This window comes from Leiobunum rupestre, chromosome 5 (assembly GCF_980474605.1).
Source record: "Leiobunum rupestre chromosome 5, qqLeiRupe1.1.hap1, whole genome shotgun sequence".
In the NCBI taxonomy this organism is placed as follows: domain Eukaryota; kingdom Metazoa; phylum Arthropoda; class Arachnida; order Opiliones; family Sclerosomatidae; genus Leiobunum; species Leiobunum rupestre.
In genome coordinates this window covers 39380020-39406240 of record NC_143388.1, presented here as the reverse complement: position 1 = coordinate 39406240, position 26221 = coordinate 39380020, and the positions used below count along the sequence as shown (strand labels likewise).

The window sequence follows — 26221 nt, the reverse complement described above, 5'->3', positions numbered from 1 at the left end:
GAATAACATTTCGCTTTAAACCGAAAATATTCTGCATTGTTCAAAGACAATCCAATAGATGTATTTGAATATCAAGTACATTATTAGCAATCTTTGTTTTTACGTTTTCATGTGAACCTCATATGCAGGCCCGTAGCCAGGTTTTTTCAGTTGAGGGGACCCAGCAAACTCCTGAGGGGCACCGTTAAAAACAAATATGTTTCCAAAGACCTATGAGGCTAAGACAATGAACTTTAAAATGTGCTCAATGGTCCACACGGGCCACACTGGCGTTTGGCATAGGTACCCGTGATTTAAATAAATTTAAATTAATTTTATATAAAACTTAAATCGAAAATGAATTTCAAATCAACTTAGTTGGTCTTCATTTCTTTGTATTTTTACCACAAATTGATTCTCTTCGTACGGTTTTGCGTAAGATCTCAATCTACATCATTGTTTTTCTACCTTCTACAGGTAAAATATTATCTTGTTTTCAAAACCATGAAAAGTGGATCTATTTTCCGAAATATAAAACTTAAAGAATTCCACTGGATGAATAAACCTAAAAATATGAAATGGTCATTATTGAAACAAACCATCATTATAAAAATGAAAACGAAACATTAGTATTCTTTTCGTTATGCTTTTGTTTAAATGGAAACACCATGTACAGTGTCAGGTAAAGTGTAATTGATGTGGTAGAGGTCTACACAATAATCACACTAGCGCTTTGCTCGTTACGCTGCTACAACTGTTTTAAAGAGTGACTCAAAACCATCTAGCTGTATCCGCTGTTCATTATTCCTTAGAGCCACGCCAGCATAAAAACGCTACACCAAATTTCAAGCTCTTTTTACAGGACTAAAACAACCCATTCCGTTTCTTGTTAAAGGTAAATATTTTATTAGCTTATACGTTCAGATTATATTTATAAGGGAGATTTGTTTGGAATTCAAGAAAATGTAAAATATAACAATTTAATAGGCTTTACATTAAATTCGAATGTATTTTATAAAGATACATTATTTTATTATTTTGGATTTATATTCCCGGGAAAAAAATGTAGTCTAATAAATTCTTTAATGATAACTAGAAATGGGCTCTGGACTTCGGTAGCGGCTGTTTTGAATTTTTTTCCATTTTTACAATAAGTGTTAAGCCAAATCACTTATCGGATTTTAATTCTGTAAATGGATTTTAAATGTCTAGAATTCTTAACTACATCGTTTAGTGTTTTAAGTCTTGTTATTAATAATATATAATAATATGACGTTTTCGGTCATCTCTCTTCTGAGAAAGCTGAGCAGAGTAAGTTTAAATTATTACGTATTTTAATTAAAATTGAGTGTTCACCCCTTATTTATATTAAGACTTATTTTATGAAACTAGAGAGCGCACATAACCTGATTATATTTATTAATTTCGTCTAGCCGTTTCTTAAGTTCATGGGCTTTCTACTAATAAAGATTCGCATATTGGAACTAAAACATTTCTACAAATAAGTTTCATATATTAACCTACTTACCAAGACTATTAAATATATATTTCTGAAACCAACCTACTCCAGAGCTAATGAGAACGCCCAATCACCCTTTTTCCGCCTGTTCTGCCATGTTTTTTCCCGAAATTAAACCCAAAAGTGTTGCTTATTAATATTTGTTATTTACAAAATATTAAAGTGGGTTGCTGTGCTGTGGTTAACCATTCTCTCCAATTTAAGGGGGGGGGGAGGTGGTCAACTAAATCGACCACTTCTTCCACATTGATAATTTCATTTCATTCAAATATTTGCTAGGTTGCAATGGAAGTGTTGTCGATCACGCTCATTTTATTCATAGCACCTGTGTCACTGTGGTTTTAGTAAGATTTTCACTTTAATTTATTTCTTTAGGCAAACATTTATGCTTTGCATACTTTATTATTTATGAAGTATACAAATTATATTGCCTTTTGCCATACTGTTGAACTACACAGTCATTTTTTACAATAAGGAAAGTGTTACGTTCAATGGTATGCATTTCTTATTTTTTTCCTTCGAACGTTTAATTTTATATGTACTTTATTCATAGCTGTAATCCATAAAACCAAACTACGCGCTATTTTGTTTAAAGCTTTAGTCATTTCCCTGTCGGTATCTTAATTCAGGCTTAAGACTCAGAAAATCAACAAGATTTCCAAGCAGACGGAGCCCTGGGAAAGGCAAAGAAACTAGAGTAACGCCTGAATAGCTTTAACTCTAAACGCCATCGAAATACTTCCTTTTTCGTTCGTTTCGGTGCAAATGGTTTTCTACTTTTTAATAACGTTTGAGTGCACATGCCTCTATGTTAACGTATGCAACGAAAATGCTATCGTCGCCCACGAAAATTAATAACCTCCTCTTTGCTTGCGCTGATCAGTCCAGAAAGTCGCTGGAAGAATTATCATGAAATAACTCCTAAGAACGTGGTTTGTTGCGTGTGTCTTGTTACCTAAAGATTAAAGGGGTACCATGTAAAAGCGAAGATTTTATAGACCATGAACCCGGTATTTTAGATCGGTTCCGTTTGATAGACTAGGCTGCGTTCAGTAACGCTCAACTGACTCACCGTTGAGTAAACATTGAGTCCGGATTCATATTGTACGCTTTTTCGCGTTTCTGGTTTTGGCCTCACGTTGCCGCTCCGTTAAGCAATGTAGTCAGCGGCTGTAAGAGCAGGTTTTTTCATTGCTCAACGGTCACGTGACGTCGTAGCACCTAAGAAAGCTAGCTGCAGACGCCGTGACAGATGGTATTTTACAAAATTAACAATAAGAGTAAATTGTGTTCAACAAGATTCTACGTCACGTTTAGCAACAGTTTGAACGAAAATAATTTTCCAGATATTTCGTTGAGCGGTACTGAATGCAGCCCTTATCAGTTTCCAATTTTACTTTTATTAGATTTATCTTAACAACCGAAGATATATTAAAATTTCTAATTCGTTTTTTCTATGATTACAGTAAAAGATGGAGGAAAATGTCAGTTTTGATGGATCTCGGGATACCAGGCCCCAGCCCAAATTTCTTCACTGGAAATATCCTGGAAATAAAAAGAAAGGTTTTTAATTTTTTAACCCATTTAAATTTAATAAAGGCAACACAATTTTGAGTTTTATAATATTATGATACCAGAATATAACTTCCACTTATGCCCAGTAAATTAAAAATAAAGAAATATCGTGAACTGCATAATTTATAAACATTTATTTATTGCCCAGAAATATATCACATTTGGTCGATAAGTCTTCTATTAAAACATGTTTTATTTTTCAAATCCGTTTGAAATTTTGCGTTATGGGGTTGCGATGTTACAACAAAAATATAATAAAAATGGCTTTCAAAAATAAATTATTCTGAAATAATATAATTATTTAAGATTAAACATATTTTAATAATTGTCATTGAGTTTTCTTTTCTTTTACCCAACTGATAGCGATATTTCCCAGTTGGAAATGTCATAGTTAAAAACCATTTTCCCAATTCTAACTCTTCAAAATTTCGATTTCAACCTAAAATATTCTGCATTTTGCGGAGAAAACCCATTTGAATTTCTGGTGCATTGTTCTCAAGCTTTGGTATTAAAGTTTTCTAGATATGCGATCAGTACACGGCCCCTGCATTTGTCTCTTAAACACCGTTGAAACTATTTTTTCTAAAATTTATTTATTAGTCTAGACTACGCTATGAAGCCCACTCTATTTAGATAACTGGGAATTGTGAACGTCAGAAGTGTTTACAAACCTACGTACGTTTTTTAATCCGGGCTGGCCATTATTTAATATTTTTTTGGAATTTCTTAAATGGACAATTTTTGCACTTTTAATATTTAGTAAAAGAAATTAAATTGCCAGACAAGCTTTTTCATTGTTTATCTATTTCTGGGCACCAATTAAATATTAAATGTATTCTACATTAACTGCAACAGTTTGAATCATCATAACGAAGAAATGGTTTTTTAAATGAGAAAACTCATTGGTCATTATTAAAATATATTAAGTTTTAGGTGGCAAAATATTCCAATAATGGTCAAAATGTTTCACGAAATTTAAATTAATCCCTTCCATTCTGAAGAAATTCTATTTTTTTCCTTTCCTCTGGTTTCTGGTTCTTTGGAGAGAGCAAGTTTTAAATTAGCTTAACCGGAGTTAAACAGCTAAACTAACTAGTACTTATTTTGCGTACCTTTGCTATACTATTAAATAAATTACTATTACTAAAAAAGGGGGGTCTAAAATATTTTGAAGTAGGAATGTTGAAATGACAGGTGTAATTTTTCTTAGGGTAAAAATTTTGGTACATTTTTCAAGGTTTTACAAAAGAATTTTTTTACAAAAATGTTGAAAAAAAATATATACATTGCAAGTACACTAAGTAAAATAAATGACCATAGAGAGGTTACATTTCCGTTAATAAGTGGGAATTCCCAATGGATGTTCTAGAACGCGTGTTATTTACCGAAAATTTAGGAAAGTTTTAAAGGTGCCAGTGACACACACTAAAAGTTTAAATTTAAATTAAAACGCGCGTAATTAACGTATTTTTTCACAACTTCAAACTGATTTGTAACAAAACATGTTTAATGTAATACCTCATTGAGAAGACTGACTAAAAGTCATAAACCGTAACATTTTGAGAAGAAGATATAATAATGAAAAAATGGAAAGATGGTAGAAGCTGAAGTGAAACCCTTTAGAAAAAGTGCTAATATTGAGATATAAAACATTGTAATACTTTTGGTCATTTGCGGCAAGTATTTATCAAAATATTAAAAATTAACGTGTTATTGATTTATTGCTTAAAAACCCCTAACCAAGGACTTCAATATATTTTCAGGGTTTAATTAAGGCATTTTCTGATTGGAGGAAACAATATGGAAAATGCTTTGGGTAATTTGAAAAAATAATTTTTTATTTAAATTATTTAACCAAATGGCAATGTGTCCAACGAAAAAAGGTTAATTAGATTTTCAAGGTTATAAATATATATAATATAAAATGGTATTAATTCATTGGAGTGTTTCCTTTACTTTCACAATCTGGGAATCCCTGGTTAATTTTCTATAATTCTTTTCCAAAAAGTTTTTAATTTAAAATGTCTTTTAATTATCTTGTTTTGACAATAGGTATTATTTGGGAGGAAATCCGATTTTGGTAATTTTAGACCCCGACATATTAAAGCAAGTAGAAATTAAAGATTTCCACTCATTCATTAACCGTTCAGTAAGTTCCACAAGGAAATATATTATATCCCTAAATGCTTTAACACAGAGGATTTCCGTAATTCAGAATCTAATACCAGGAGGCCAAATTAGCAATACATATTCGCAACACCTTCTCGAAGAACAAGACGACAGATGGAAAGAGCAAAGAGCCATTCTTACACCGACTTTCACCAGTGGGAAAATGAAACAGGTTTGATCAGCTCACTAAAATATAAGAGACTGATATTTCTTGGTTTAAAATGTGGCAAAATCTTGTAATTTCTGTGACTTCAAAAAAATTTCAATCAAAATTAAAAATAATCACACCACTGTTAAACAATAAGACGTTTATTTAAAACGCTTCAGCTGTTTCGGGATGACTTGAACATCCTGTCGTCAGGCGTATACTAAACTATTATTGGCTACCGCGGCGAAAAGGCAAAAAATCAGAGTAAATAAACAAAAACAGAGTAATTAAAAAGCAGCAATCTACATAAATCGAAAAACCTTTTTATAAAAAACAAAACCAAAATTTTAGATGCCACAGTATATCGCAAATCGTTCTCCATGGTGACCCCTCCCCAAAGACAATCGGGTCACTCAGAATCGCCAAAGAAAACGGCGTTCTACACATACATAGAACGCGAGTTCCAAATTTGATGTTACGAAACATATCTAAACGACGAACTCAATTTTATAAGGAAAATAGCGTTGGACAGGGGTTTTATCTATAAATAGGATCATTAGTAAAACTAAAAATAAGTTGGGAACGATAAATGATACAAAGATGTGTTCGGAATTTCTAAAGGATAAAAAGTTAGTTGTTCTTCCATATAATGGCTTAAGCCAAAAAAATTGGGCACATGGGAAATTATTAAATTAAAATCTAAGAATAAAATAATAAATCGCGAGGATGACCCTCTTCATTTTCCAACTATGTCGTATATACTAATTTTGTAGTTTCAGGTTTCGTTTATAGGTGGCAATATTTATATTTTTCTGTATGCATTGTTATTTTATACGATGGATTTTCAATTTGTGAGTGCTGCTTTTCAATTACTCTGTTTTTGTTTATTTACTCCTATTGTTTGCCTTTTCGCCTTGGTAGCGAAACCGCTGTAGCGTTTCATATAAACGACTTATTGTGTACTGTGGTGTGATTTATTTTTAATTTAGTACGATGCGCAAGTTATCCCGTAAATAGTTTAATATCAAAATTATCATTAAAAACATCGTTTTTTACCTTATTTTTGGCATACATAGTGAGTCCATATCTTTATGTAACAGTGAAGTACGTATCATGTTTGGATTTTTATAATTTGTTGAAACAATTTCTTTGACGATTTGATGGTCATTTATCTGACAATTTGATGGTCACTTATTTTCCAGATGTTTTCTCACTTTAAATTGGCTCTGGACATTTTTCTCGGCAAAGTAAACAAAGAAAGTCTTAAAGCAAATGAAATTGATTTGTACGAAATGTTTAAAGGACTGACATTAGATGTCATCTCGAGAACTGCTTTTGGAACCGAGACCAACGTGCAGATAAACCCCAAGGATCCATTCCTAGATGGCCTTCAAGATATCCTCAAGGAGAATCCAATCTCAGGGCTCCTCTTTTTTGCAAGTACTATAACTAAAGCACAAATGTAGTGACCCTTTACTACTGAATTAAACTTCTCAGAGAGTAGATGGCATTTTATCACTCAATGCCAAAGTAGTTGTTGTACGCGAAGCTCATCCAAATTTTAAATTATATTTCTTTTAATTAAAGTGTGCTTTCCGGATTTCTCTTTAATTACATTTGTGCGAAAGCTAATTTCAAAGCTGACTAATTTATTTTCGCCTACCAAGAGCAACCAGGCTATTTTGAGATGCCTTGGTATTGTCAAAGAACGAAGAGCTGACTCTACGGTATATTTTGGATATTTTTACTATTTATACACAGTTGGCAATAAATGTAAACATTATCAATTGGCATGGTATGATATTTTAGAATAAAAGAAATGACCTTTTACAACTAATGTTGGATGCTGAAATTACTCGGACTGCTATTAAAAACGCTTCGGTCGAGAATTTAACTGCTGGCAACGAATTGGAACCACCAGCGGGAAACCAAGCTGGTGAGTTAAAATACTATTCAATAACACCTTGGTGAGGACCATGTATGATTTGTGTGTAAATTATTATTTTTCGTTCTTTTGTGTTTAGAAGAAAACGGTGTAATAAATGCAAATAAGAAATCGAAGTATTGCATGACTGACCGGGAAGTTGTTTCTAATGCAATTTTTTTCTTACTTGCTGGGTAAGTTTTGATTAAAACATTCATCTAACTTTGCTGGAAAATCTGCGAGTTTTCATTTGTAATGATTTAGCTGATATTTCTATTGTTAAACATATCTAATGTTTTTGATTAAAATTTACGCCAGCTATAGTAAACCAAATTGATTAATTTTCTTGGAACCAATTATAATATGAGTACCACTTGAATCAATATTTGTTTTAATGTCTTATGAGAAATGGTGAAGATAAACTTTAATCAGCGAAATAATTTACAATATAGATACAGGCTGAAACGACATTCCGTGAAGGATTCCTAACTATATTCCTAATTTTTCTAAATCATTCGTATAAAGGGTTACTTTCAATAAGAGGTTTTTCAAAGCCATTGGTTATTACACATAATCAGCCTTTAAAACAGAATTATAATTGAATTATAATCGTCTGATCATAAAAACTGTCGTTTTCTTAAAGAAATTAGTAATAAGTCTTTATTACGTCTCATACAATTTTATTTACATTGACTCCTGATAAGAAAGAAAACAAAACGTAAGGTCTAGTTTAGAACTATATCAGTCATTAGCAGTATAAAGTAAAATTAGCTTATAGCGCCATCTTGTATAAAATAAAGCAAAATTACTTAGTATTCCAACAATTATACCCGCCAAATTAGTGTAGATTAAAATTTCAAATTTATTTTAGCCTCCCGTACTAGAATGAGTTATATACTTAGCTATCAATTGTAACAAAATAAGTTTAATAAGTGTATAGGAATTATATATACTATATGCGTTTTAATTCGATAGCCCCAGGCATTTGGCTCAACAACTATACTACCTACAAATGTGAAATGTTCAGGATATACATTATTGGGGAAGGTCGATGTTATTTGTAAATTTCAGCAAAATCGCGACTTTTTTTAACGCTAGGTGGTAGACGAAAACTGACAGTGAAAACCTTATATGAAATTGGTTTGGTCGGAATAGGTCAATTGTCGTATATATTAAGTCATGAAAAATAACAAGTTGGTAGTAGATACCTTTTCGCAACTAAATTAAATAGTAATCTATCTAAATTGTTATGTTTGTATGACTGCTAAAAATGAACGTTTTTTAACGAAAGTTTTTATTGGTAATTAATTTTGACAGAAAAAAAATTTAAATTTGAATATTTATGAATAAAATTGTTTACTTTGCAATTATCAGAAAGATATCTTGAAGATAATTTAAACATTTCATTATATATCCAAAAACATTTTCATTAATACCTATACCAATATTGAAATTGTTTTAGCTGAAAAGAAGGTACTTGATTTAAAAATTTAAATTTAATTATGGGTTTAGTTACGAAACGACTAGTACGGCTCTTGGATATATGTCACATGCTCTTATATCTCATCCTGACGTTCAAGACAAAGTAAGAGATGAAGTACGACACGTGGAAGCTGAAGACGTAAGTGATAACATTGCGTGATCCTCGAATACATTTCTGGAAAGCACCATGTTAATAAGAACGTTACTCTAAAAATCCCGACTTGTGAGTTCCCAAACGTTTAAGCGTTCGCTAGGTGTCTTGTGTATGACTTTACATTCAGGTTCTGATCTCGGAGCCTAACCAAGCTACCGGGGTTTTAGTGCTGACAATGCGATGGAAATATATGAAATTTACCCATCCGGAAAAAAATTCATTTTAAGTTGGATACGTTTTCGCTTAAAACATTTTGTCTCTAGTCTAGTTCCCGCAATGTTTTAGACAAATTTTGTTAAGATTCCCTGCTCTTCAAAACCGAATAAATTAGGAAAATATTTTATCTCAGGAGTATCTACCTCCAAAATAAGTTATTTCCGGTGCTGCGTATTAACAATTTGCTAACTACCAGAAAATCCTAACCACCATACTAAACCAAATTTTTATTTTCGTTTTTTAGGGCGAACTTAACTATTCCAGTATTGCAAAGTTGAAATATCTTGACGAAGTTATGTCTGAAACGTTGAGGTTCTATAACCTTATTCCTTTGTAAGTGTACCAGAAATACAAGTGAGACGTAGCAGTAACACTTTGTTTTGAATGTCTTTAACTATATTCCGATACGCGGAACCCCTCGAATAGCAGCTGTGATAGTACAGTGATTGGGTAGCTTGTGCCCCAGAATTATCGGACTCTTACGCCGACCATGCAATTTGTGGTTAGTTAATGTATAATTTTTACGAATCAAATTTCTGTGCAGTCTGGTTTGAAGCATTTTTCAATACTACTATGAAACCTGTAGGCTGTAGCACTGCTTTGCAAAACATTTGGCTTATAGCTTAAGCCCTGACAAAATTACGAATAACTTTAACTGTTAAATCGGCTGTAATTACTGTTGGCTAATTCACGTGGGCAAATTTTTAAATTGTCAATGTTTTTATGAGTCTTTGAGGGGCAAAATAATGGTCTCACAATTCTTCATATTGTCGAAACTATAATCCATTAAGTCTCAACTACCAAAATCATTGTGAAACCCGAATCACGTTTTCAGGATTAAATAGCCACATAATCATAAAATATTCAACACGAATTCAAGGTAACTCTTTTTCTTTCAAATCTCTGGGTAAAACATACGGCCAATCTTATTTTTGGAAACTATCGTGAACATCTTGTGTAATTTAATAAAAACCTGTAGACCCTTGAAATCAGGTTAAAAGTTTTCACAGCGGCCACCTTTGCTCCAATTCCGAAATATATATAAAAAAGGTCTCGTTGAACCCAAGGGTGTAGTAACCTCATTAATCAGAAGGGTTGGAGAAAAAAGTTTTTTTTAAATAAAAACCCAAAAAACCGGTTTGTTCAGATTGAACCAGGTTTTTGTTTCGTTTAAATCCGTATTTTCTAACCATTGCTTTATTTTACTTTTAATGTATGTTTTGCTTTTGTTTAACATATTACCAATTAACTAAAAATTACTTTTATTATTACAAGTCTCACGTGACCAGAACCAAGTTTTAGTTTTGATTTCATTATTTACAAGTATCACCAGTACGAATTTTCAGTTTTAGTTTTAATGTAGCAAAAACCATAAGTAAAAATAAAGATTTTTATTGAAAAACAGTAGCAAAATTTATGTTAAGTATAGGATGAAGAAGGGTAAACGACGACAGAATGTTTTCGGGTTATATACTAGATGAGAAATCCTAAGGGATGTTTAGGAAGGTATTGAAATGTAATAATTTTGGTAAGAAAATCAACAAACATTTTGCATTATTTTTTAATTAACTAAAATAACCAAATTATTAAAAAACCATTGTTTTTTTAAATCACTGGGCTTAAACCAAAATTTAAACCATGGTTTAAACCAGTGTGGCTTATACTTACCAACCCTGTTAATCAGGTGTACAAATCATAGGGTATAATGGAAATTAATGGAAATCAGTGATGTATCATGAGAAAATTGAGAAATCATTGGAAGTAACTGCGAAATTAGTGGCAATCTCTAATGGTTTTTGAAAATCAGTAATTAGGTGAACAAGGGTTTTAAAAGTGACTAGCCTCTCGGTTCAGCCCAATAGCTATATCGTAATTTTAACCAACTCCTAGTATTCGTCTGTTATGCTATTTATTGACATCACATTTGAAATATTAATTTTTTAAATAAAGACTAACAAGAGCTGTCGCAAAAGAAAAAACATATGGAAATTTGAGAATAACAAAAGACGTGTCTATTCAAATACCGATTTGCCTTTTACACTCTGACAAAGAGCTGTGGAACAAACCGGAAGTATTCGACCCTCAAAGGTAAATTCTATTTCAAAGACCAGTATTTTTACAATTTTTTTGTATATTTTAAGTTGACATTTATCAGAAATATTTCTAAATGCATTTTTACAAAATGCAATTTATTGCAAATAATTGTTTTGTTTAGGTTCTCACCTGAAAACAAAAAGAACATAGTTCCAATGTCCTATCAGCCATTTGGCGCGGGCCCCAGGAACTGCATTGGAATGAGGTTTGCCCAATTGGAAGCGAAGCTCACCATGGCCAGCCTTCTCAGTCGATACCGTCTGGTGCCAAGCGAACACTCGGAAATTGTAAATATGCCAAATATTATAACTTTTCCTAACCTGAGTTCAGGTTCAATAGTCAGACCCTAACTTTTGGTATTTCATTCGCTTGGGCCTAGTATGCTTGATCCACTTTTCGTCAGTATGAGGCGAGGGGTGGGAGTAACCCGCTCCAGTTGATAAAGCTACCACCCTAATTAGTAAAGCGACTGCCATCTTTTAGTGAACGGACCGGTCTCACTCGTCAGTTAGTAAAATGACCGTCATCACTTACACATGACTTGGGCCTAAGGTGGTGCCTTGGGTATTAGCCTTGCGGATGATTATTATTATATCTTTCAAACGAGATATTACGCTTCGTATGACCCTTAGAACACGCTTCTGTATGTATTACCCGTTATATAGTGAGATGGTATTTTAAATTTTCAAATTGAACTCTTAGTTAAGGTCAGTGTATTGATGATATTCTTTTCATTCCTCCTCTAAAATTATTAAAAATGGGCCCAAGTATCATATGTATATTTCGGGTCGAATTTCTAGTCCCCCCCCCTCCTTAAATGAGGTGGAATGTAAGATCGCTTATTTTCTAGAATAATTTTAGCCCTATTTTAAAATTCTAGCGCAAGAAACTAGTGAAATTGAAGCGATGTAGTTTTATTTTCTAATAAAGCAACGGTACATTATTAGTGATACAAACGAAAAACGAATGGATTAAGTTGAAATGCAAAATAAATTGGTTTAAAAAAGTAAAGGTTTTCGGGTACTGCAAACAAAATTTTTTTTAAAGTGCCAAATCGGAAATGGGAAATGTCTCCATAGGCAACTGTTTTGCCATGGCAATCAAAAATGATTTTGGAAGGAAGCGCCCGTTTAAGCCGAGAGACGCAAAAATTGTAAACAACGGTAACAATCCTAGGATCTCTGCGATTACTCCCCACGTACAGGCGTCGCTGCGATCGGCTAAAATTTGAAAAAAACTGGTTTGCTTAGGGTATAGGGAGTTTCTCATCTCTATAACTGCAGGATCTCTGCTCCTACACTGTTAAAAAAATTCGTTCAGAAGACGTTCAACTTAGAACAGTCTGTTCAAAAATGAACGATAGCCTTCTAAAGGTATGTAACAGAGAACGGTGTGTTCAAGATATTTTATTTCGTTCAAATAAGAACGAATGCTCTTTCGCCCTCTGGAGGAAGGCTTGTAAACTACCCAATAGAATAGATTCGTTACAATAGCTAGGATATCGTTCCCCTTAGAACAGGTTTTACACACAATCCTATATGGATATCTTTGTATTGGTTTCATGTACATGTACTAACAAAATAAGCGTGACACTTTCCACGTATGAACAAAAGTAACAAATAAGTGTGACACTATTTTGCGGAAAACGTCGTAAGGCCAAAAGTAACAAATAAGTGTGACACTATTTTGCGGTAAACTTCGTATGGCCAAAAATAACAAATACGTGTGACACTATTTTGCGGAAAACGTCGTAAGGCCAACAGTAACTAATAAGTGTGACACTATTTTGCTGAAAACTTCGTATGGCCAAAAGTAATAAACAAGTATAACATCCATAAAGTAATAAATGAGTGGTTTAGAGTGCGCTTTGTTATAGGTAGTTCTTTTCGTACATTATTATGTTGTTTTAAGTTAGTGTACTGGTTGATTAAACTATTACTCGTAGTAATTTATTTAAAGGGTGAGTTAGAACATGTTGTAATGAAGTTGTTTTTGTAGTTGTATGTACAGTGTGTTTGGAAATTTACCGAAGATTCAATTTCATTGTTGGAGCGTAGCTCCTTCACTAGCGACTCAAATGGCGTTAGGTCTGTAACTACCCCACCAATTGAAAAGAAACTTCACACAAATAACGATATAAATAACCTCCGTGTCCTAACGAAGTGGAAAACGAAAAAGGGTTGTCAAAGGTCCGAATTTATAGGACACGCACCGTTTTTTTAAGTATATTTTTATTTGATTGGCAAGGTAGACGAAATTAGTTCGGAAATGTAATTGCCCAAGTTCCAGAATTGAAATTTACAGAAAATATTTCGTAATATACTGCAATTTGGTTTGACGTTTTCAGCTTAGAAATAAATTCTAAAATCGTCTGTTACCAGTGCTCGGCCTCTCGGCTGAGAATAGAATGTAAAATCTTTTGCGCTATGGAAAGGTTTTATTTATTTTACGCTTATCGCTTTCGTGGTACATGTAGATGTTTTAAGCTTAATAAGATGGTTGTAGTTGAGGTTGGAACTAAATTGAAACAATCTACTTATAGGCCTGGTTTTTCTTTTCGGTGGGCAATGGGTTAGATTGGGTTACTTTTATTAATTGAGCATGATGAACTGCTGGCAGGAGACATGAGCTATAATATTGAAAGCAATAACTTTATGTACTCTTTGTATTGGATAACGATAAAGCATTCCGCGGCGAACGAGAAAATGATACACGGCGAACGACAAAACGTTCTAATTTAAACAAAGATGGTTTGATCAATATAGAACATCTAAGTTCAATATTGAACCATCAACCATCGTTCTTTATCGAACGAATATTTTTTGTTCATATTAGAACAAAATGACGTTCTGTTACAGGGACAACCTTCTGAACGGCGATTTGTTCAAATTAGAACAATTTTTTTAACAGTGTAAGCATTGTAGCCCGGCCACCTGAATTAAAGGATTTAAAAGTCACTACAGATGACTAAGGCCTAGGGTATTAGCCTAGCTGATTATCTTTATAAGGTTAACTGCCTAAAACGTCGAAACTTGTCCAAAAGATCGACTGGTTGGAAGGTCGTTTTCTATTAAAGAAATCAGTGTCACCTAATAATAAAACTGTAGAAGTCAAACTGCTTCGTAGCATTTGGCAATTGTACCAGGTAAACTTTACTTTGGTTTTACTCTACCAATAGGTCAAATTTCCATCTCTTGCAACGGAACTTATTATGGACTGATATTGGTACTTGTCGGCTGTTCAAATGATCGACTAGCCTTGACGATGAATTGTCGAACTTCGACCATACTTTAATCTTCGCATGTTACTTCAAATTAGTACTACCCGATACCAAATTATTAGAAAAATGTTGATCGCCTAGCCTTTGTCTGTAGCAGCAAGTGTGTCATACTTATGGATGGTCAATCTTTTGAACAGACCTAAAGGTCAACTCTCTATATTTTATCCTAAAGGTTCAACATCGTAGTTTGCTGAACTCCTACTGTAGTTCTGCAATTTTTATATTACTATTTCCTAGATGGCATTGATGAAGTAATGGGTGGAATAATTTTTGGTTTGGTACAGAAGTCTGTATTCTAAATAACGTAATTAAAATAATGAGGACATTTTAAGTTTCATATTAAGTACTTCAAAACTTTAGAAGCAAAAATTTACTTTAGCACCTCATAACAAGTTATAATAACGCGATAACTCAAAAGGAAAAGCAGCAACATATAAAATAAGCTAAGTCTTTGCAAGGAGGTAAAGGGTTAACGGAACGAGCAAGAACAGGCTTATACAGGGTCTTTTTTTTTGCTCGGAAAAGTGTTTTTTTTTCAAAAACTATTTATAGTACCGATTTCAAATTTGGAAGGTCAATTCTCTATACCGGGGGACATCAGTTTGAGAAATTTGAGCGTTTTCGGTAATGTTTTTCACCAATTTTGAAAAATTATTTTTCGACCACTAGGTGCGAGATAAAAAATTTCTATTATAAAGTTGTAGGCCGTCATCGAAAACCCTTAAAAATTGTTCACTCGACGAAAAACAATTTATTTATCAGTGAAAATTCGAGCTTGAAAAATTTACAAGTTGGTGAAGCCAAATTACGATTGTTTGAAACGATAATTGCAACCGAATTACCTAATCCAGTTGAAACTTTGGTTAAAAAAACGACCGGATTTAAAAAACACGAGGTTATAGGTCAATCCTAAACATGCATTGGGTATTTAAAGGAAAACTTTGGGAGATTATTATCAGTGTTTGATATTATTTCGAACAATGCCTCGTTATTCAGTAGCTGAGCGTACCGAGATAGTTGCCATTTACTATGGAGAAGCAGCGCAAAACCTTAGAAGAGAGACTGAAATCTTCGCAGAAAGACATCCAAATGGAGCACCATCTGTAAATACAGTAAGACGAGCAATTCACGATTTCAATCAATTTGGTAACTTGCAACCTAGGTTTCGCGGATTGGGTCAACCGGATTTAGACTTCGAGAACAATGTACTCGCGTACTTTGTGGCATATCCTCGTCATAGTTGCGCTAACGCCGCTGCTGATTTGGGTTGTTCTGCAAATCGTGTGTGGAAAATTCTTCGTAAGAATCGCTATCACCCATACAGAGCTACGCTCCACCAAGGACTAATTGACGGAGACCATCAAAGACGTTATGAATTTAGCAACTGGTTACTAAATGCTGTCCAAGAAGATAGACAATTTTTGCGCATGTTTTGTTCTCCGACGAAGCGTCATTTTCTAGAGATGGGCCCTTTAATCATCAAAACAGCCATCTTTGGTCTGACATCAACCCACATTGGGGTTTTGAATATCATCACCAGGTTCAATTTGAACGGGTCAATGTTTGGGTTGGACTTGTTGGAAACCGTTTGATTGGTCCCTTTTTCCTGCCGACGAACCTCATCGGCCAAAGGTATTTACATTTTCTACAGAACGAACTGAGTGACGCAATCGACGACCTTCCATTGGCTGAAAGACGTCAGTTGTGGTTTCAGCAAGATGGCGCCCCTCCGCATTTTTCCCGGCAAGTAACTGAGCACCTCAACAACGAGTTTCCTGAAAGGTGGATAGGGAGAAATGGTCCAGTGCATTGGCCAGCAAGGTCACCTGACCTAACACCGCTGGATTATTTTCTCTGGGGATTCGTTAAAGCAAAGGTATACGCCACGCCCATTGAAACTAGGGAGGAACTCATTAGACGAATAATCAGTGCTTGCCGAGACGTCACACCAGAAATGGTAGAGAAAGCGTTTGAGAACTTAATTGTCCGCGCACAAACCTGTGTTGCAGCCAATGGTGATATTATTGAAAATGTTTTGTAAAAATTTATGTGAATAAAATATCTGCATTTAAAAACCAAACGTGTAAATTTTTTCAAGTGTGAAAACTCTACTACGTTTGTATTAGACTTGTTCCCTTTTCAATTATCGTTTCAAACAATCGTAATTTGGCTTCACCAACTTGTACATTTTTCAAGCTCGAATTTTCACTGATAAATAAGTTGTTTTTCGTCGAGTGAACAATTTTTAAGGGTTTTCGATGACGGCCTACAACTTTATGATAGAAATTTTTTATCTCGCACCTAGTGGTCGAAAAATAATTTTTCAAAATTGGTGAAAAACATTACCGAAAACGCTCAAATTTCTCAAACTGATGTGGCCCGGTATAGAGAATTGACCTTCCAAATTTGAAATCGGTAATATAAATAGTTTTTGAAAAAAAAACACTTTTCCGAGCAAAAAAAAAGACCCTGTATATACAAAGTTTTCATTCGATATCTCAAAGGAAAATGATTACACAAGCTCTCTTGGGGTCCGATCTCAAAATCCGTCATGACGTCCTCGGGTTGCAACTGCGGAAAATGCTGGCAGATCCTGTTGAAAAGTTCATCATAGGCAGCTTTAGTTTTTATGGTCGGTAGTGCGTAAGCGAAAGTGAAATCGTTGTGATTCGCTTGGAAATGCACCGTAACCAGCTGCTTGAAAAGGGCTGGCACCGCAAACGACCCGTCAACGTATATGGATTTCATGTCCTCCACTTTGGAAGACACGAAGTTCGAAACGGAGACAAGGGTATCAGAACTAGTAAGAAAATACCAAAAAAAATTATTGTTAATCGTGTCCACGCCGAAACGTTAGCCCGGATCCACAGTAAGAGATTCAGCCAGTTCGCCAACTGGGCATGGGACTGGAGGAAAACTTCGTGCTCTTACCATAGTGGCCCGGAAGCTGTAAAAAGGCGTGTTTCCAATGTCGAATTGAAGACGGGCTTTATCAAACACGTGTCTCCCTAAACTTAATGTCCCTCAATGCTTCCAATTCGTTTGTTTTTGTTTCGCCTTAAAACCTTCCTGCAAGGGCTCTAATTATTTCTATAGTTACAACACGTCCATTCATCTTCGTTATCTTGACCTATTCCAACAGCCATTGAAAGGGCTGAAAGCCTAATACGCAATACTTAAGGGAAATTTAGGGTGATTCTAATATGCGAAACGGTATCAAAATTTCCCACTTACAATATTATATAAAATAAAACAATTAAACGCATAAATTAAAAATCTAATTACTCTGAAACCGAATAAAAAGGTTTGAATTCAAACCTTAAAGCAAAGTGCATTTTCCCGAGGGTGATTAACCAAAAAGAAGCTATATCGATTTTTTTTCTGTAAAACGCTTTGAAAGGTGCGTTTTTGAAACATACGTTTTTCAAGGGCAGATTATTAAATCCTGAGAGTTAAATTTTCAAGTGCTTACAATGTGTTAACTACATTTTTTTCCTTTTAATTTTTGGAGAAACTATCAGTGGTCGAGAAAATTGGAGTGATCCAGCCTAAAAGAGGAGTGTGGCTCAAGCTGGAAAAACTTTAATTACTTTTAATGTATTTATTTCAAATACTTGCATTTACACTTAAATAAATGTTGCATATGGTAAAATTAATTAAATGTTTTAATAAATTTAATAGTTATCTTTTATCACAAGGAAAACTCTTTATTCGGGACGAAATTTGTAGATTAGAAAATATTGTAATGCAACGGACGTTAATAAATAAAATAATTAATAAAAAAATGCGAATTCCGAAGAAAGGATAATGATCTCAAAATTCTTTAGGGCAAAATAAAGATAGTGCAGTTAAAAATTTCTAAAATGGAAATGTAAAATTTTTGTATATAATTGATTTCTTTGCAATGTGTTCCAAAAAGATTGATCAAATTTTAAACTGCATCTAAATAATGCCGTGAAATCACTTATTTCCAAGCTTATTAATTAACCGTACCTTCAGTGCAATTTAATTTGATTAGGTATAGGTTGATCCAACAGCTGTGTAAGTGTTGTACTTGATCGCGTTGGGCCGACCGAGTCTCTTTCAATCTCCTGTAAACGAAATTTGCAGATGCACTTCTTCAGGCCTAAATATTACCCACGTCGGTTCTAATTATTTAATATTTACAAATAAAAGTTTGATATGGTAAGATATAAAAACCATTATAACTAGTTTGTTCTAATGCAGAGCGTTGAAAACTCTAATACGCAAATTTATAAACGTGGCGTTGATACTGGTAGTGGTGACGGTAGAATAACCTGTGGTATCTCCAATTGTGCATCGGAAAGAAGAATGTTAGCCTCGGCCAGGATCGATACCGTAAGACTGTTGCGGCTCATGTTATTTAGGTTAGTTGAGTTTCGACAAGAAATTACGATGAAATTACTTTTGTTCATTAGAAATGTGTAAGGCAGTAAAGCCCACCTGGACCGATGAGCATACCATTTGTCAGCCTCTAATTGATCACGTAGATGACCTAAAATTGGGAAAGGACTTATTATTCGCTATTCTTCAACTACCTCTTATATCTTCGTTACGACACTAGAACAAAGAATATAATTAATTTTCGTTGGTAGATTACTTAATTCAATATTATTTCAGAAGATTTCTTTTTATGTACACTCTAAAATTGGATTGAATACATGTTAAATATAAAATTTCATAAAAAAATTTCGAAATTTTTTTATAAAAGGTAATTTAATTAATTGCTTTAATCATTATTAAATTATAATTTTGTGACATTTAGAATTAATGAAAAATTTATCTGGAAACAATGTGGGAATACAATGTCGAGTCGGAACATGCCAATTGGAATTGACCTAAAAGTTCAAAAATATATGAGTCACACAATTATTTGTATACTTTATGCAAAAATAAATGCATGAAATATAAGTTTGGCAGATAAATATTAGTGATGTTTGGATTAGTTCGAGTGATTCCGCCCTTTCTAAAATATTAATAGTTTTTCCTATATGGTTCCAGTTTGAAATAATTTGGTGCATCCATGTGTTTTATGAACAATTCTCACTAGTATGTTCCATTTAAACCACTAGGTTTTCTAAATGGTACAACTTGTTTTATTCATAAGTCTCTGATTGTTTTATAATTTGTATCCGTTAGTCCCTGATGGTTTATCCATTAGTGCCTAAAGGTTTTATCCGTTGGTCCCTAAAGGCTCTAGCGGCTTGCCCTATTAGTTCCTAATGGGTTTATCTTCTAGTTTCTTAAGGTTTTATCTAATAGTTCCTAATGGGTTTATCTTGTTGTTTCTTAAGGTTTTATCTAATAGTTCCTTAAGGTTTTATATACTAGTTCCTAATGGGTTATCTACTAGTTCCTAATGGGTTTATCTACTAGTTCCTAATGGGTGTATCTACTAGTTCCTAATGGGTTTATCTTCAATTTCCTTAAGGTTTAATCTACTAGTTCCTTAAGGTTATATCTACTAGTTCCTTAAGGTTTTATGTACTAAGTCCCAATGGGTTTATTTTCTAGTTCCTAAAGGTTTTATCTACTAGTTCCTTAAGGTTTTATCTACTTAGTCCTAATGGGTTTATCTTTTAGTTCCTTAAGGTTTTATCTACTAGTTTCTAATGGGTAAATCTTCTAGTGCCGAAATGTTTTATCTACTAGTTCCTTAAGGTTTTATCTACTAGTTCCTTAAGGTTTTATCTACTAGTTCCTAATGGGTAAATCTTCTAGTGCCGAAATGTTTTATCTACTAGATCCTAATGGGTTTATCTGATAGTTACTCATGGTTTTACTTACAAGTGATGTGATATGAAGAAATATTTCCATTTTTCTACGCTTATGGGAATATACCCATAGGCCTGTTCCATAATTTGATTTCACGACGTTTATGGGCTATAAAGACCATGCCCATATTTTGAATTAACTACGTTTATGAACTAGAGTATTAAGAGCTGCATTAATACAGATCTGTATATTTTAACCTGTTTAACTGTTATAACTGAATGTAACATTTAACCGACAGATCGGGAATTTCGTTTTGTTCGTGAAGGGGGAGCCACGTCGATTACTAGCATCCCTTTCAATAGATTTCCTGGTGACGTAGATTTGCCTAAGGCCTTTCGTTTGCACGATTTCACTCATTTCACCTGTATCGCTGTTGAGTACCCGGAAGGCGTAATTTTTCGGGCTGCGGGAGCAAAATTCGGTTACATGACAATTTGTTCAGAATTCGATGAGTTGATCGGTCATATCCCCGAAATAAGTCCATTCCTTAACTAATTACTTGGTATTCAAATATCTTTATATGAGACTGTCCGTATCATAATACAAAGCGCTATCACCAAGCGCTTCTAAATGAGAGTACAGTCTCATCCAGCGAAGGCCGTGGTGTAACAAGCAAATTTTAAAACCAAACTCATAGCCATAAATAACGCCGGTTTTTTAATGTTCAAACGGACTTTTTAATTTTTCGTGTACCGTTTGTTAGCCAATGTGCTGCAATTTGTTGAAATTGTATTTCAAACCCACTTGATTGCGTTAGCCGGCGAACCGATAGCGCGCTTAAAACCAATTTTAAATTATGTTTATTCTCGAACGTCGAGGTACTCTTTTAATGTGTTAAATTTAAAAATGTATCCCCTTTTGCAAATGCATTCATATTTGAGTTGTACATATTGTTAAAAATTTTAGTATTAGTCCTACCCTTCCTTTTGTTTAATTTTTCTAGATTTCTGTAGTTTTTTTTCCAAACTCAAGCTATCGAAAAAATTGTATATACTATGTTTTTGACGATGGTAAATAAATTTAAAAGTGTGTAGCTCGTGAATCCATAGTTATGGTTTCCTCCCTGTTATAAAAGGGATTTGTTCTTTTTCAAACAATAAATAAATATTCATTAATTCATTCATACTCCCGAGGTTGTTGTTAAGACTTTTAATGCGCTTTTGTTAACTTCTCTAATTTCATTCATTATCCTTTACTTTATATTAAAATAGCGGGTATCCACCATGCCGGAAATTTAAAACTTACGCACTTCCACCAATAATAAAAACAATCTTTCCTCTTTAAAGGTAAGTCTTGAATCATTTAGGTTCTTAAGTATTCTTCGGTCTGAATAATATTGTACTCGTAAAAATATTGCTCTTTATAAACTGTATTACAATCTGGTCAAGAAACGTATCCCTTTAAGCTCGTAAAAATATGTGTATCCACGTCAAATTGTATCTTGAATTTTTCTGAAGATCATTTTATTTAGTAACTTACTCCTTAAACATTTTAAAAACTTGTCACTTTCCTAACAACAAATAATTGTGAATAAGAAATAGTATAATGCCGAAATTGCTGAAAAACTGGGTGTACAAAAATATTGGCAAAATAATGCTTGAGGCCAAGAAGTAAATTCAATTTCTAGAAATAATATGGAAATCGTCGATTTGATGAGCATTCTTTCAATTCTTCCGAAAAGCGTTCCAAAACAAATGTGATGCATCCCACTACATATCCAAATACGAGAATTTTAAAAATTGGTTCGAGAAATCGGAAAGTCATGACCTCGGCTTCATTGACGTTATTCGTTGTGGTCTGCAATCCTTCTCTGATCTTCCAAATGTTATGAGTGTATTTAGGTTTAGACTGCTCCGTTTCCACAAATCTTAAAATCCTAAAACATATTTGTTTTTAGTAAATACACGAATATATGACCAGTGCATGGCTATTTAAAAACGCTCAGCAGTTTAGCACAAGACGTTCAGTTTTCTAACATTTAATATTGTAAATGTTTAGCATAAGACGTTTAGTTTCTCAATATTTTAAATTTTAAGCTTTTAAACATTTAATAATCTACATGTATCGTTAGAAATCTAATGCATGTTAATGTGGGGTGGTGGAGTGTTTGGCACTTCCGCCTCGGAGCAAGAGCTTGTGGCACTGGGTACAAACTCGGAACAGCTCCTTCTGCGTTGAGTTTGCAAGTTCTCTCCCCACTGGTTTAAGGGGTTTTCCCCGAGCTCTTAGGTTTCCCCTTCCAAAATAATTGTTGAGGTTAACGGTAATGGTTAGTGTTTTGAGCTGTTGGCTCACGTGGCATGAAGGGCTTACAACCACCTTCCTACGCATTGTAACCCGGCCACCTGAATTGAAGGCTTTAGTAGTCGCGCGATGACTTAGGCCTAAGGTGGTGCCTTGGGTATTAGCCTAGCTGATTATTTCAATTTTTACGTGTTTGTTTTTAGCACTAAGGTTTTTAACTTTTGCAATTAAAATGCTTAGCTTTCCAACATTTGAAATTCTTGATGTTGAACTTAAAATATTCACTCTTTCAATATTTCAAATTGTACAATTGGTCTTAAAATAATTGAAAAAGTATACTTAAAATTACAGGTATTAGAAGTCAGGTCCATTCTTAGAAAAAAAATATTTTTAATAGAACAAACTAAAGCAAGACTACAATTAATATAATACATGTAAATAAAAATGCTTAATACCATACATTAAATGTCTGAAATCTTAAAAACTAACTTTATATTTGAAAATTAGATTCAAATCAATTTTCCATATAAGAAGTGAGTTTTTTTTATTAACCTGAATAAATAAATTCAAGCTCAACCCTAATCTGAAAGCAGTAAAACCAGGCAGAAAATATAAAATAAAGACCAAAAGTAAAACATGAAATGGAACCTAATCGTGCCGTCAACGGACCTAAAGATGAGACAGCGCAATCAGTTGGTACATGCCTAATTGTAAATAAGCATCACCAGTCAGTATATACCTAACTGTGAAGCAGCTGGACCTGATGGTTTATATCTAAATGTGAACCAGCGTCACCAGACGGTATATACCTAACTCTAAAGCCGCGGCAGTAAGCGGTATATAACTTAATGTGAAGCAGCGTCTGAAGGCAGTATATACCTTACTGCAAAGGAGCGTCTTTAGGTGGTATAAACCTAACTGTGTTCAAGGTGAAAAGACAACTTAATAGTTTTTTCATTTGAACTTGCAAGTGTCTTGTGAATTACTTCACAGACAATTACAACTGATGCAATAATAAATTTTACCTTAAATTAATTTTTTCCAAAACATTTAATGATAAGCCTTTGCTGAGGTATAAATGAGTTGTTGTCCTTTCATAGCCCATTTTACTAATGTAAAAGAACTTTTGGTTTTCCTTAAAGTAGTTTGACTCGAGCGCCAGCCTGTCGAAAAGAATACCGGTATTCAGGAACACAGCTACGTTTCCATCAAAAAACTCTTCTTTTATGTCTCGAAAATCATCGGCAAAATCTCCGTCTTTGTTCATTCTGTTCATCAATTTCTCATATAAACTTCCCGGTTTAACCTTTAGAAGGACCAATAAAAACCAATGTCTTACATATTTGAGTATTCAATACTCCCTCAATATTTAATTATACACTGCATTTAAAATTTAATTCTCAAATAAATTTTCAATAATCGTTACCTAATTAATATCATTGAAATACCCAAGAGTAATATTTACCAAACCTAGCGCTCCTTCAACCAACCTGTGTATTAACAACAAAATCGCATTAACTCTGTACTTTAACAACAAGGAGCGTTTCCCTTTTGTTTCAGATCTACTTGATTCTAGCACGGTTTGTCTCATTTTGGTCCAAGTAAAGTTTATTTAGTATTTGAGCGACAACTTCCTATTAGCCGGCATTAATGGCCCAATGGTTTTACGGCGAAGTGAATTGCAACGCTATAAGAGTAAGTCAGTTATTTGATATGCGCTACCTGAACAGATCACCAAGCCGTAACACCGTTTTCGGAGCAGTTCGAGATTTCAACCCCCGTTGAGAAGGTCGTCAAAACATCGACATGGAAGACACTGTCTGGGCGTACTTGGTTGCGTGCCCTCGACACGGTATCTAAAGCGCCAGTGATGACCTTGAGAACCCTTCGAAACCAAAACTTCCATCCATTTCGAGTGACTCTTAACCAAGCACCTCACGATTGCGATACGGAACGTCGTTTTGACTTTTGTATTTGGCTGAGCATCATGTGTGAAGAAAACCCGATGAATGTTCGTTTTCTAGTGATGGCCCCTCGCTCATCATCATCAAGTTCAATATCTAACTTAACATATCGGTGGATCTAGTCGGTCCCCACATCGTCTGAATGTGCAGAGCAAAATGAAGCTCTTACAGATTGAATTAGCTAATGCGTTGGAAGACATTCCTGTGGCCCACTTCCACCGTATTTAGTTTTAGCATGAAGCTGCGTCACCGAATCAACCTCAAGCTGTTAAAGTTAATTAAAATCTGCCGATAAATATTGAAATTTTACCTCAGTTAAGTGCTCTACCTACATCAACTAAGTAAATCCATCTATTACCTTAATGGCTCCAGCCAAATACAAATAGAAAAGGGGTAAGTTTTCGATAAATAGCGCCCCCTAAGGTAATGACAAAACAGGTTTTAATTAGCTGACCAGGGCCATCTCAACCATTGGGCTAGGTCGCCGTGCTCTGGGGGGTACCGTCAGGCCTTGTATATATGTCATAATTTATTTGTAAAGTATTCAATAAGGACCCGGACATATGAAAAAAGGCACCTGATATTCTAAACCAAGGGGCGCCTGAAAGGTAAAGACGGCCCTGCAGCTGACTGACATTTGTGCTAGTGTCACATTTGGCAGGTCGCCGTAAATTATCTCCTATAGAAAGTAAACTCCGTATTCTGCAGTAGAGGCTATCTAGTTCAAAATAAAATGACTTGGAACAGAAAGGTGTCGTCAAGAGCTTTCTATTATAAAAAGCCGATTTCTCAAGTGCTGTATTTTTCTCCATTTTGCCACCTTGAGAAAATTCACCATCTTGGAAAATGGTGGCCTTATAACCTGCTATTTACCGATAGTTTAACCGAAATTGAGTTACAATTACAAAATGAATTAAAACCATTTATTCTCTAAAATGTTTGTTAAAAATATTTATAAAAGACGCTTTTTGTAAAATTAAGCAGAGTTGCCAGGCGAGGGTACGAGTGGAAAAGTTCTCCGTGTAGTCTTCTGCAGTCACAGAGACATAACATTGGGATAAATAATTAAAGTGTTCTTACTTGTATCGTTAATCTGGAGAAAAATGCGGTGGGTACAATGACAACTGGAGTTAATTTATTTTCTTTAAGTAAATCTTCAATAGTATTTATATAAAACAAGCGCGGTATAATTAGATCACTTTTCAAGTTTCCAGAGAAGGCTCTCATTAAAATGAAAGATGCACTTAGCCAGGACCATAAAAGAATAATTGTTGGCATATTATCAATTTTAACTTCCATTGCTGCCAATAGATTAAAATAATTTAATCATTAACAGCGCAAAAAGCACGAAAGGATAATGTCGTTCCAAAAACACTGAAATAATGTTAAAATTAATTAAATTAAAATGATAACTATAATTTACTCAACAATTCTGGAGAACTTCCGTTATGTAAAACCAGACGTATTCGGTGAAGTGTCGAAAGGTTTTGCTTCTGTACCGCATGTCTCTGAATAGAAACGACAACAAAGAGACCACCAGAAGACATAAGCAAGTCGTAATCCACACCAAAGAATTGAGACCTCCGATGTTGTATTGATTCATCCCATCGATTCTATTATTTCTGTAAGTCAGTATTTTTTCCACCGTTGTCTCAAAATTGGTTGAGAGGCTAACTG

At 34.1% G+C, this 26221-nt stretch overlaps 1 protein-coding gene across 3 annotated transcripts; it reads left to right on the top strand.

Annotated features, from left to right (window-relative positions):
- Window positions 1-750: 750 nt before the first annotated feature.
- Window positions 751-18254, top strand: LOC149944437 (cytochrome P450 3A24-like). 3 transcript variants are annotated; one of them, XM_090175323.1, is made up of 16 exons: window positions 751-874; window positions 1778-1842; window positions 2965-3061; window positions 4837-4889; window positions 5126-5222; window positions 5289-5414; window positions 6593-6830; window positions 6978-7117; window positions 7200-7326; window positions 7415-7508; window positions 8827-8935; window positions 9411-9499; window positions 11117-11254; window positions 11382-11547; window positions 18052-18137; window positions 18222-18254. In XM_090175323.1, exons 2-15 carry the CDS (start codon window positions 1784-1786, stop codon window positions 18124-18126), a joined length of 1608 nt encoding a protein of 535 aa, XP_090031449.1. In that variant the 5' UTR covers window positions 751-874; window positions 1778-1783; the 3' UTR covers window positions 18127-18137; window positions 18222-18254. The 3 variants fall into 3 exon arrangements, with proteins under 3 accessions (XP_090031449.1, XP_090031450.1, XP_090031448.1); XM_090175324.1 differs by lacking the exon at window positions 18222-18254 and having other exon boundaries at window positions 7418-7508; window positions 18052-18183; XM_090175322.1 differs by lacking the exon at window positions 18222-18254 and having other exon boundaries at window positions 18052-18183.
- Window positions 18255-26221: the final 7967 nt, after the last annotated feature.